Source organism: Bombina bombina, chromosome 6 (assembly GCF_027579735.1).
Source record: "Bombina bombina isolate aBomBom1 chromosome 6, aBomBom1.pri, whole genome shotgun sequence".
Lineage (NCBI taxonomy): Eukaryota > Metazoa > Chordata > Amphibia > Anura > Bombinatoridae > Bombina > Bombina bombina.
The window spans coordinates 106,027,197-106,042,024 of NC_069504.1; the positions used below are offsets into that span (position 1 = coordinate 106,027,197).

General features: G+C 39.6%; 1 protein-coding gene across 1 annotated transcript in view; it reads right to left on the bottom strand.

Annotated features, from left to right (window-relative positions):
• RELN (reelin) overlaps positions 1-14,828 on the bottom strand; it is a 957,839-nt gene that overhangs the window by 367,981 nt on the left and 575,030 nt on the right. Inside the window, 1 exon segment of the mRNA XM_053716545.1 lies at positions 9,091-9,203. Within this exon segment, the coding sequence (XP_053572520.1) occupies positions 9,091-9,203 (113 nt within the window).

Genomic DNA, 14,828 nt, shown 5'->3' on the forward strand with positions numbered 1-14,828 from the left:
TCAGCTTCCCACATTTCTGATATATGCTGACCTCCAACAATTCTGGTATGAGCCAACCTCCTACAATTCTGATATAAGCCAACCTCCTACAATTCTGATATAAGCCAACCTCCTACAATTCTGATATGAGCTCACCTCCCACAGTTCTGATATAAGCTCACCTCCCACAGTTCTGATATGAGCTCACCTCCCACAATTCTGATATGTCAACTTCCCACATTTCTGATATGTGCTGACCTCCAACAATTCTGGTATGAGCCAACCTCCCACAATTCTGATATGAGCTCACCTCCCATAGTTCTGATATGAGCTCACCTCCCACAATTCTGATATGAGCTCACCTCCCACAATTCTGATATGAGCTCACCTCCCACAATTCTGATATGAGCTCACCTCCCATAGTTCTGATATGAGCTCACCTCCCACAGTTCTGATATGAGCCGACCTCCTACAATTCTGATATGAGCTCACCTCCCACAATTCTGATATGGGCTGACATCCTACATTTTTTATATGAACTTACCTCCCACAGTTCTGATATGAGCTCACCTCCCACAATTCTGATATGATCTCACATCCTACAATTCTGCTATGAGACAACCTCCTACAATTCTGCTATGAGCTGACCTCCTACAATTCTGCTATGAGCCGACCTCCCACAATTCTGATATGAGCTGACCTCCCACAATTCTTGTATGAGCTCACTTCCCACAATTCTGATATAAGCTCACCTCCCACAATACTGATATGTCAGCTTCCCACAATTCTGATATGTGCTGACCTCCAACAATTCTGGTATGAGCCAACCTCCCACAATTCTGATATGAGCTCACCTCCCATAGTTCTAATATGAGCTCAACTCCCACAATTCTGATATGAGCTCACCTCCCATAGTTCTGATATGAGCTCACCTCCCACAGTTCTGATATGAGCCGACCTCCTACAATTCTGATATGAGCTCATCTCCCACAATTCTAATATGGGCTGACATCCTACATTTTTTATATGAACTTACCTCCCACAGTTCTGATATGAGCTCACCTCCCACAGTTCTGATATGAGCTCACCTCCCACAATTCTGATATGATCTCACATCCTACAATTCTGCTATGAGCCGACCTCCTACAATTCTGCTATGAGCCGACCTCCCACAATTCTGATATGAGCTGACCTCCCACAGTTCTTGTATGAGCTGACCTCCCACAGTTCTTGTATGAGCTCACTTCCCACAATTCTGATATAAGCTCACCTCCCACAATACTGATATGTCAGCTTCCCACAATTCTGATATGTGCTGATCTCCAACAATTCTGGTATGAGCCAACCTCCCACAATTCTGATATTAGCTCCCCTCTCATAATTCTGATATTAGCTCCCCTCCCACAGTTCTGATATGAGCCAACCTCCTACAATTCTAATATGAGCTCACCTCCCACAGTTCTGATATGAGCTCACCTCACACATTTCTGATATGTGCTGACCTCCAACAATTCTGGTATGAGCCAACCTCCTACAATTCTGATATAAGCCAACCTCTTACAATTATGATATGAGCTCACCTCCTACAATTCTGATATAAGCCAACCTCCTACAATTCTGATATGAGTTCACCTCCCACAGTTCTGATATGAGCTCACCTCCCACAGTTCTGATATGAGCTCACCTCCCACAGTTGTGATATGAGCTCACCTCCCACAGTTCTGATATGAGCTCACCTCCCACAGTTCTGATATGAGCTCACCTCCCACAGTTCTGATATGAGCTTACCTTCCACAATTCTGATATGTCAGCTTCCCACATTTCTGATATGTGCTGACCTCCATCAATTCTGGTATGAGCCAACCTCCCACAATTCTGATATGAGCTCACCTCCCACAATATGGATATGTCAGCTTTCCACATTTCTGATATGTGCTGACCTCCAACAATTCTGGTATGAGCCAACCTCCCACAATTCTGATATGAGCTCACCTCCCATAGTTCTGATATGAGCTCACCTTTAATTCTGATATCAGCCTACCTCCCACAAATCCGCTATGAGATCACCACCCACATTTTTTATATAAGCTCACCTCCCACAATTCTATTTTGAGTTTACCTCCCTCAAATCTGACACGAGCTCATCTCCCACAATTCTGATATGAGCTCACATCCCTTAATTCTGATATGAGCTCACCTCCCACAATTCTGATATGAACTCACATCCTACAATTCTGCTATGAGCCAACCTCCTACAATTCTGCTATGAGCCGACCTCCCACAATTCTGATATGAGCTAACCTCCCACAATTATGATATGAGCTGACCTCCCACAGTTCTTGTATGAGCTCACTTCCCACAATTCTGATATAAGCTCAACTCCCACAATTCTGATATAAGCTCACCTCAAATAATTCTGATATGAACCAACCTCCGACAATTCTGATATGTCAGCTTCCCACATTTCTGATATGTGCTGACCTCCCACAATTCTGATATTAGCTCCCCTCCAATAATTCTGATATGAGCTCTCCTCCCACAATTCTGATATGAGCTCACCTCCCACAATTCTGATATGAGCTCACCTCCCACAATTCTGATATGAGCCAACCTCCTACAATTCTGATATGAGCCAACCTCCTACAATACTTATATGAGCTCACCTCCCACAGTTCTGATATGAGCTCACCTCCCACAGTTCTGATATGAGCTCACCTCCCACAATTCAGATATGTCAGCTTCCCACATTTCTGATATATGCTGACCTCCAACAATTCTGGTATGAGCCAACCTCCTACAATTCTGATATAAGCCAACCTCCTACAATTCTGATATAAGCCAACCTCCTACAATTCTGATATGAGCTCACCTCCCACAGTTCTGATATAAGCTCACCTCCCACAGTTCTGATATGAGCTCACCTCCCACAATTCTGATATGTCAACTTCCCACATTTCTGATATGTGCTGACCTCCAACAATTCTGGTATGAGCCAACCTCCCACAATTCTGATATGAGCTCACCTCCCATAGTTCTGATATGAGCTCACCTCCCACAATTCTGATATGAGCTCACCTCCCACAATTCTGATATGAGCTCACCTCCCACAATTCTGATATGAGCTCACCTCCCATAGTTCTGATATGAGCTCACCTCCCACAGTTCTGATATGAGCCGACCTCCTACAATTCTGATATGAGCTCACCTCCCACAATTCTGATATGGGCTGACATCCTACATTTTTTATATGAACTTACCTCCCACAGTTCTGATATGAGCTCACCTCCCACAATTCTGATATGATCTCACATCCTACAATTCTGCTATGAGACAACCTCCTACAATTCTGCTATGAGCTGACCTCCTACAATTCTGCTATGAGCCGACCTCCCACAATTCTGATATGAGCTGACCTCCCACAATTCTTGTATGAGCTCACTTCCCACAATTCTGATATAAGCTCACCTCCCACAATACTGATATGTCAGCTTCCCACAATTCTGATATGTGCTGACCTCCAACAATTCTGGTATGAGCCAACCTCCCACAATTCTGATATGAGCTCACCTCCCATAGTTCTAATATGAGCTCAACTCCCACAATTCTGATATGAGCTCACCTCCCATAGTTCTGATATGAGCTCACCTCCCACAGTTCTGATATGAGCCGACCTCCTACAATTCTGATATGAGCTCATCTCCCACAATTCTAATATGGGCTGACATCCTACATTTTTTATATGAACTTACCTCCCACAGTTCTGATATGAGCTCACCTCCCACAGTTCTGATATGAGCTCACCTCCCACAATTCTGATATGATCTCACATCCTACAATTCTGCTATGAGCCGACCTCCTACAATTCTGCTATGAGCCGACCTCCTACAATTCTGATATGAGCTGACCTCCCACAGTTCTTGTATGAGCTGACCTCCCACAGTTCTTGTATGAGCTCACTTCCCACAATTCTGATATAAGCTCACCTCCCACAATACTGATATGTCAGCTTCCCACAATTCTGATATGTGCTGATCTCCAACAATTCTGGTATGAGCCAACCTCCCACAATTCTGATATTAGCTCCCCTCTCATAATTCTGATATTAGCTCCCCTCCCACAGTTCTGATATGAGCCAACCTCCTACAATTCTAATATGAGCTCACCTCCCACAGTTCTGATATGAGCTCACCTCACACATTTCTGATATGTGCTGACCTCCAACAATTCTGGTATGAGCCAACCTCCTACAATTCTGATATAAGCCAACCTCTTACAATTATGATATGAGCTCACCTCCTACAATTCTGATATAAGCCAACCTCCTACAATTCTGATATGAGTTCACCTCCCACAGTTCTGATATGAGCTCACCTCCCACAGTTCTGATATGAGCTCACCTCCCACAGTTGTGATATGAGCTCACCTCCCACAGTTCTGATATGAGCTCACCTCCCACAGTTCTGATATGAGCTCACCTCCCACAGTTCTGATATGAGCTTACCTTCCACAATTCTGATATGTCAGCTTCCCACATTTCTGATATGTGCTGACCTCCATCAATTCTGGTATGAGCCAACCTCCCACAATTCTGATATGAGCTCACCTCCCACAATATGGATATGTCAGCTTTCCACATTTCTGATATGTGCTGACCTCCAACAATTCTGGTATGAGCCAACCTCCCACAATTCTGATATGAGCTCACCTCCCATAGTTCTGATATGAGCTCACCTTTAATTCTGATATCAGCCTACCTCCCACAAATCCGCTATGAGATCACCACCCACATTTTTTATATAAGCTCACCTCCCACAATTCTATTTTGAGTTTACCTCCCTCAAATCTGACACGAGCTCATCTCCCACAATTCTGATATGAGCTCACATCCCTTAATTCTGATATGAGCTCACCTCCCACAATTCTGATATGAACTCACATCCTACAATTCTGCTATGAGCCAACCTCCTACAATTCTGCTATGAGCCGACCTCCCACAATTCTGATATGAGCTAACCTCCCACAATTATGATATGAGCTGACCTCCCACAGTTCTTGTATGAGCTCACTTCCCACAATTCTGATATAAGCTCAACTCCCACAATTCTGATATAAGCTCACCTCAAATAATTCTGATATGAACCAACCTCCGACAATTCTGATATGTCAGCTTCCCACATTTCTGATATGTGCTGACCTCCCACAATTCTGATATTAGCTCCCCTCCAATAATTCTGATATGAGCTCTCCTCCCACAATTCTGATATGAGCTCACCTCCCACAATTCTGATATGAGCTCACCTCCCACAATTCTGATATGAGCCAACCTCCTACAATTCTGATATGAGCCAACCTCCTACAATACTTATATGAGCTCACCTCCCACAGTTCTGATATGAGCTCACCTCCCACAGTTCTGATATGAGCTCACCTCCCACAATTCAGATATGTCAGCTTCCCACATTTCTGATATATGCTGACCTCCAACAATTCTGGTATGAGCCAACCTCCTACAATTCTGATATAAGCCAACCTCCTACAATTCTGATATAAGCCAACCTCCTACAATTCTGATATGAGCTCACCTCCCACAGTTCTGATATAAGCTCACCTCCCACAGTTCTGATATGAGCTCACCTCCCACAATTCTGATATGTCAACTTCCCACATTTCTGATATGTGCTGACCTCCAACAATTCTGGTATGAGCCAACCTCCCACAATTCTGATATGAGCTCACCTCCCATAGTTCTGATATGAGCTCACCTCCCACAATTCTGATATGAGCTCACCTCCCACAATTCTGATATGAGCTCACCTCCCACAATTCTGATATGAGCTCACCTCCCACAGTTCTGATATGAGCCGACCTCCTACAATTCTGATATGAGCTCACCTCCCACAATTCTGATATGGGCTGACATCCTACATTTTTTATATGAACTTACCTCCCACAGTTCTGATATGAGCTCACCTCCCACAATTCTGATATGATCTCACATCCTACAATTCTGCTATGAGCCAACCTCCTACAATTCTGCTATGAGCCGACCTCCCACAATTCTGCTATGAGCTCACTTCCCACAATTCTGATATAAGCTCACCTCCCACAATACTGATATGTCAGCTTCCCACAATTCTGATATGTGCTGACCTCCAACAATTCTGGTATGAGCCAACCTCCCACAATTCTGATATGAGCTCACCTCCCATAGTTCTAATATGAGCTCACCTCCCACAATTCTGATATGAGCTCACCTCCCATAGTTCTGATATGAGCTCACCTCCCACAGTTCTGATATGAGCCGACCTCCTACAATTCTGATATGAGCTCACCTCCCACAATTCTGATATGGGCTGACATCCTACATTTTTTATATGAACTTACCTCCCACAGTTCTGATATGAGCTCACCTCCCACAGTTCTGATATGAGCTCACCTCCCACAGTTCTGATATGAGCTTACCTCCCACAATTCTGATATGTCAGCTTCCCACATTTCTGATATGTGCTGACCTCCATCAATTCTGGTATGAGCCAACCTCCCACAATTCTGATATGAGCTCACCTCCCACAATATGGATATGTCAGCTTTCCACATTTCTGATATGTGCTGACCTCCAACAATTCTGGTATGAGCCAACCTCCCACAATTCTGATATGAGCTCACCTCCCATAGTTCTGATATGAGCTCACCTCCCACAATTCTGATATGAGCTCACCTCCCACAATTCTGATATGAGCTCACCTCCCACAGTTCTGATATGAGCTCACCTCCTACATTTCTGATATGAGCTCACCTCCCACAATTCTGATATGGGCTGACATCCTACATTTCTGATATGAGCTCCCCTCCCACAGTTCTGATATGAGCTCACTTCCCACAGTTCTGATATGAGCTCCCCTCCCACAGTTCTGATATGAGCTCACCTCCCACAGTTCTGATATGAGGTCACCTCCCACAATTCTGATATAATCTCACCTCAGACAGTTCTGATATGAGCTCACCTCCTACAATTCTGATATGAGCTCAGCTCCCACAGTTCTGATATGAGCTCACCTCCCATAAATCTGATATGAGCTCACCTCCCATAAATCTGATATGAGCTTACCTCCCACAATTCTTTTTGGTTACTCTGATTAAGCAATCAGAATGAACTTAAAATTATGTAGTTAAATAAACCTACGTACATAGGAAAGTAAAATATGCGTAAAGCACATCAGCGTTTGCAATTTTGGTCTAATATGGTCGGGTTAGCACACGTGAAGAATTGCTAACCTCAATTCGGGTTATTCAAATATTAAATATAAAATATTAAAAATATTAATAAAAACGATTAAATATTATTATACATAATGTAGAATATTGCAAATAATCTATATAATATATCTATATTTTTGCACTGAATTGTATCTGCTTCATTTAATGCACACAGTTTTTGAAATTGCACTGCTGCACTAAATAATATTGATAATGGTTAATATATAGCTAGACATCACAAGGGATTTTTTATTTAAAGTACTTATATTGGGGCTGTTGATGGCTTTGAGGACTAGGACCTGTGACCTACTGACATTGCTGCTACAATGAATGGGTGAGAGGATTGTTTGAGAAATACCTTGTATTTGGAGATATGTAAAATTAGATACTTGTCTACATAGAAGCCAATGAAGAAGAAAAAACTAACACCCCACTCTTGCGCAAACCAGATCGCATATGCTCGAGTGCGCTAACCTGACATGAAAATATGAATATTTTGCATTCCAATGTTCTTCACAAACAGGAATATGTTCTATTTATTCATAAATACATATTTCTACATTTCTATATATGATGTTTTTTTGTACAATATAAATTTATTCCTATATATATACACAGAAATGTATATTACTAAATACATAGAACATATACTGATATGCAGGCTGCAGGCTCGCCAGAAACAGCAGTTCAGAAGCAGCGGTCACAAAGACCGCTGCTCCATAACCTGTCCCCCTGCTCTGAGCAGGCGGACAGACATCGCCGGAAATCAACCCGATCGAGTACGATCGGGTTGATTGACACCCCCCTGCTGGCGGCCTATTGGCCGCAAGTCTGCAAGGGGAGGCGTTGCACCAGCAGCTCTTGTGAGCTGCTGGTGCAATGCTGAATACGGCAAGCGTATTGCTCGCCGTATTCAGCGAGGTCTGTCGGACCTGATCCGCACTGTCGGATCAGGCCCGACAGACCTTGATAAATTGGGGCCATAGTCTATATATGTGTACATATGTATTTATGTGTTTATATGTATATATATCTGTAAATACATATGTACATAAAGACATATGTACACATATATAAACATATATATATATATATATACACATACATACATACATACTGTACATATACATTTTTAATGATGTATATATATATGTTAAAGCCCTTTGCCTGCATTTTTTCTAACACCTGAGACCTCATTTCTTTGAGCCTTATAATGTTTTTGTGCAATTTTGTTATTTTAATAACTTTTATTAGATGGCGTTATTATGAGTGTAAACATACTTTGTAATGTATTTTTTGATGTGTGTTGTAACACTTTTATGTTTCACTAAACAGTTAACCAGAGCTATGAAGTTGCGGTAATCATTCTAGGTTTCTAGTGTAAATCACAATTGCGCCTTAAGTGATAGCGTTTACTTTCAACTTGTAATATGAGTGGTAAACCCAACGAGGGCAAACCCCCGAGATAAACGTTTGCTCTCCACTCATTGGGCTTCATTTATTAAGCAGCGGATGCTGCTTCAGAGGTATATCGTTTCAGACTCGCCTGAAACGTAAGTTAAGAAGCAGCGTGCTAATTAACATGTCCGCTACTTTTTTTGGGGAGGATTGACAGCCCCTGCTAGTGGCTGATTTTCCGACAGTGAGCAGGGGCTGGCATTGCACAAGCATTTCACCAGAAAAGCTTGTGCAAAGTGAAATGCATTTAGCAACGAATCATGTCCCCTCAACATTTAATAAATCTACCCAATAATATGGCCCTATATTGGGCGAACCAATGACAAGAGACATACAGTATTATTACCATATTAATATGCATTATTTTTATTTTAGCAATACAATTCTAAATGGTACCTTATAGGAGGAATATGAAAGAGTATCCATAGCAATCTGCTCTTTCTTTCCATCCACCAGAGCATATAGCGTTACATCATGGTCATGAGATTCTCCTGGATGACACAATCCGCCTACAAACAAATATGAAATAAAAATATATGGCTTTTAAATGGTTAAACTGACACCAAACTCTTAAATTCCTTTCTATTAAAATTGTGAAGGGTATACCAGTTGATTAAAGCAATTTTCCTTAAGATGCATAAGTAGTTTTCTCTGATAAACATCACAAAATGAAAGTGTCAAGTAATGTCTGAACATTTGGAAGCATGAAATATCAAACTAGAATATTATAGTTGACTTAACTCACAAAAGCATCATATATTGTACTTGGGGAACATAAACCAGTACATCTGCTATGCAATAAGTTGCAGGCCCTTTAAGTAGTCAAGAGGTTAACAGCCATGAACTAGTACCAGTTAAAGCAGTTTGGTCTTCTATATCCATTATTGCAGCAGTAGAATTAATAAAAAGGCTTAAGGGTTGATTTATAAAGCTGCAGCTGATAGGGGCACACATACACGTCCCTGTCTGCCGCAACTTGCCTCTGGCGGGCTGAATTCCGCTGCCGGAATTCAGCATTGCACACGAGAGCTATTTTGCGCTTGCGTGCAATCCCATCCCCTGCCCGTGCACAGCCAATCACACGCGGGCAGGAGCTGTCAATCTCCTTGGTCGGTCTAAGAAGTGTGCGAAAGGTTAGGAAAGCAGCGGTCTCATGGCTGCTGGTTAAATATGAACTGCCGGTTCTCTTGTGAGAACCTGCAGTCATAAGGGGTGCGAAGCTTTGATAAATCAACCCCTTAATGTTTGGCCTCAGAAATAAATCTTAAAGGTACAGTCTACTCCAGAATTTTTATTGTTTAAAAAGATAGCTAATCCCTTTATTACCCATTCCCCAATTCTGCATAACCCTCAAGGTTATATTAAGCCTATGCAGACTGCCCCCTTATTTCAGTTCTTTTTGACAGACTTGCATTATAGCCAATCAGTGCTGACTCTACGGGAGTGAGGACAATATTATCTATATTGCATTCATGAGCTGTCTAGCTGTGAAAAATTGTCAAAATGCACTGAGATAAAAGGCAGCCTTCAAGGGCTTAGAGATTAGCATATGAGTCTACCTAGGTTTAGCTTTCACAAAGAATATCAAGAGAATAAAGCAAATTTGACGATAAAAGTGAATTGGAAATTTATTTTACATTGCATGCTCTGAATCATGAACATTTAATTCTGACTAGACTGTCCCTTTAAATATATATATATATATATATATATATATATATATATATATATATATATATAATTGTGCAGCAAACATTTGCTTTATTATTTCTGAAAGAGATTTCAGTTTTTAAGACATAGAAGAAAAAATACAATCAAAACAGTGCAGTCATAGATTGTATTAAAAACCAAAGATTCCTGGCTTTCATGACACCTTGTTTGAGCACAACGTATCACTTCATCTTATTAATAAAATATAAGTATATTAACTGAGGTAAATCGGCAGCAAAAGACATGTGCTGGAATGAATATAGGTCAGCAATGAACAAAATATAAATGTTTATTGTTAAACTGGTTCCCATTATAAGGTCACAAACCTTTTTCCATTTTAAGGTCACAAACCAGTAATCCTTTTTCCTGTTGTTCTTCCAGGTGTTTCTTTGTGTAGATGACCTGGATATGGAACTAACTTCTTTTCCTGTAGATTATTTATGCCAAGTGAGGACTGGAACTAGTTATGATCACAGCAAAGTAAGAGCAGTATTTGTTTCCCGAATATATTATATTGATAAGCTGGACTATGTTTGAGTTTTTTTAAAGCTTGACTAGTGTTCAACAGATAAACCTATCACATGTTCTCATTTAAAGGGACATGATAGTCACAATTAAACATTTATGCTTCAGAAAGAGCACACAAGTTTAAGAGATTGTTCAGTTATTTACAAGCAACAGCACAATACTACAATGCATTAACATTAAAACAATTTATTTTTGTACTTTTATGTTCCTCATAATGGGTAGACAGGAGACAATAAGGTTTCTAACAGAGGGTTTAAACTGTGGTGGCCATGGCTCCTAGTATTTGACACCTGACACTTACAATTTTGAGTTATTCTACATACTGGATATATAAACATGTCCCTTGCTTTTAGAAAAGTATAGATGACTTCTTATAATCACTGGTTTTATATAAACTTGTCACCTCCTGTTGTAACTTGCATTAGTGGGTAACTTGAGACCAAACTCATGATGATGTCAGATGCATCTGCTCAGCCAAAGAATAAGATACAAATAACCTTCATCTATACAAAATATAATACTTTATCCTGGTGATTTCAAAGCTAATTCAGCCAATGAAACTTTTTTAGAAGTTCACAAATATTGACCGAACTCCAGAACACCAGAAACACTAAAAAAAAAAAAAAAAAGTTTATGCTGTGAAGCTTTGCCAGGAAACTGAATTTTTCCTTTACAGTCAAAACAAACATATAATTAATCTTCAGAAACAATAAAATCCTCCACAATGCCATTCAAACCCAAGTCTGCACAACTACACTTACTGCTTTCTTGAGTTTTTGGAGATCTCTTGCCAAAAAGTAAAATATTTTTTTTTTTCTTGGGGAGACCAAATCATAAAAAAAGGGATTTGTTCAAAGACTTTTTACTTTTTGACACTCAGTACAGTATATACCATACAAATAAATTATGTATGGAAATATACTACAGTCCTTTTAATCATTATTTGCGTGGGTTGAACCAAAGAGAAAGTGAATATTGACTAAAATACTTTTGTGAATTTGTACTTTTAGTGCATTAGTGGCTCCATATACCCTGGTTGATTATTACTGCTTTATTCTCATTGATGAATTCATCAGAATATACAGGTTAAACTCGAAAAATTAGAATATCATGCAAAAGTTAATTTATTTCACTAATGCAACTTAAAAAGGTGATACTAATATATGAGATAGACTCATTACATGCAAAGCAATATAGTTCAAGCCGTGATTTGTCATAATTGTGATGATTACAGCTCATGAAAACCCCAAATCCACAATCTCAGAAAATTAGAATATTGTGAAAAGGTGCAATATTCTAGGCTCAAAGTGTCCCACTCTAATCAGCTAATTAAGCTATAACACCTGCAAAGGGTTCTTGAGCCTTTAAATGGTCTCTCATTCTGGTTCAGTAGGAATCACAATCATGGGAATCATGACAGTTGTGCAGAAAACCATCATTGACACCCTCCATAAGGAGGGAAAGCCTCAAAAGGTAATTACAAAAAAAGTTGGATGTTCCCAAAGTGCTGTATCATAGCACATTAATAGAAAGTTATATGGAAGGGAAAAGTGTGGAAGAAAAAGGTGCACAAGCAGCAGAGATGACAGCAGCCTGGAGAGGATTGTCAGGAAATGGCCATTCAAAAGTGTTCGGGACTTTCACAAGGAGTGGACTGATGCTGGAGTCAGTGCATCAATAGCCACCACACACAGACGGATCTTGGACATGGACTTCAAATGTCGTATTCCTCTTGTCAAGCCACTCCTGAAAAACAAACAACGTCAGAAGCGTCTTACCTGGGCTAAAGAAAAACAGACCTGGTCAGTTGCATCTCATTTGGAAACCATGGACCCAGAGTATGGAGGAAGAATGGAGAGGCACACACTGCAAGATGCTTGAAGTCCAGTGTGAAGTTTTCACAGTCTGTGTTGATTTGGGGAGCCATGTCATCTGCTGGTGTTGGTCCACTGTGCTTCATTAAGTCCAGGGTCAATGCAGTCATCTACCAGGAGATTTTGGAGCACTTCATGCTTCCTTCGGCAGACGAGCTCTATGGGGATGCTGACTTCATTTCCAGCAGGACTTGGCACCTGCCCACACTGCCAAAAGCACCAAAACCTGGTTCAATGACCGTTGGATTACTGTGCTTGATTGGCCAGCAAACTCGCCTGACCTGAACCCCATAGAGAATCTATGGGGCATTGCCAAGAGAAAGATGAGAGACATGAGACTGAACAATGCAGAAGAGCTGAAGGCCGCTATTGAAGCATCCTGGTCTTCCATAACACCTCAGCAGTGCCACAGGCTGATAGCTTCCATGCCACGCCGCATTGAGGCAGTAATTGCTGCAAAAGGGGCCCAAACCAAGTACTGAGTACATACAGTATGCATGCTTATACTTTTCAGAGGTCCAATATTGTTCTATGTACAATCCTTGTTTTATTGATTGCATGTAATATTCTAATTTTCTGAGATTGTGGATTTGGGGTTTTCATGAGCTGTAAGCCATAATCATCACAATTAGGACAAATCACGGCTTGAACTATCTTGCTTTGCATGTAATGAGTCTATCTCATATATTAGTTCCACCTTTTAACTTGCATTAGTGAAATAAATTAACTTTTGCATGATATTCAATTTTTTCGAGTTTCACCTGTATATACATTTTAGTCTTTGTTACATGTTAATAAATTTGCATGCTATAAGACTGGCTTCTGGTTCAAAAACTTTATAAAATGTTAGCCCCTCCCCCCCACCACTGAGCATCCAGAAAAGTGTAATTTTTAGAGGAAAATTAGCATATCAGAAAATATTGCTTGGCAAGTCTAACAACATGGACTGAGCCACAAAAGACACACATATATTTTTATATATACAATAAACAACTTAATTTTCATCTATATCAGACTCCTATTTTTAATTAATATGTTTTTCAATCCTATTTAAAAAATATATTTAAAATTAAGAATTGTTAAAAGTTAAAACATCATTTTTTCAGTATTTACAATTTTCATTGCTATATTTTTAACATCATTATTCATATGATTTTATTGGGAATATTTGTTTAATTAATGTATTTCACATTTTAAAATACTAGTCGTAAAGGGCATTTTAAGTATTTATGCCTAGGAGAGGCTGCCAAATTTAGTCCATTGATGGACACATACAACTAACCAAAATCAATTCATTGACTCAATGTTTACTTTGCGCAAATAATAGGTTTTTTGGCTTAATTTCAAGTCTTCCTCTACTGTAGTTTGGCAAGTGCAAACAAAATTGAACATCCAACAGCTTTTCTGAACTGCCAGACTGTGTCATTTGTTTTCTGGATTAACGATTGGCTGACAAAAAATAGCGCTAACAATGTGAACTCGTTCAAAGAGTTTTAAAAAATAGACACTGAATAAAATATATTTTAAGTATTCAAATATTATCATAAACATCATATATTTTGTTAAATTCCAAATTTATTAAACAAAAAATTAAGAATATTTTTTTTTTTATTATCTAAATGCTTCTTTCATAATCAAAAACTATCTATAGAAACAAACAGAATATTAAAAATATTATGAACAATCTTTTTTTTTGGAAGTCTATTGTATATTCATTCTGTATCCCAATACCCACATTTATCTCAGTTTGCAGACACTTTATAATTGAATGCAATGCAAATACAGATGGTGGTTTGTGATATCTGTTTGAGCAATGTTCCTTGATCAGTACAATACAGAATAAGAAAAAGCAATATTAACTAAATAATTCCTATGTACCGTCTTAATTGAGTGATATTCTTTAACTTTTAACCCTTTGACTGCCAGGTGCAACATATTGCTATCAAGTTGTCAAATTGTTTCTAATATATCTACTGAAGCTGAACAGAGACTCTAGTCTAGACGATGCTTAGTTAATATTGT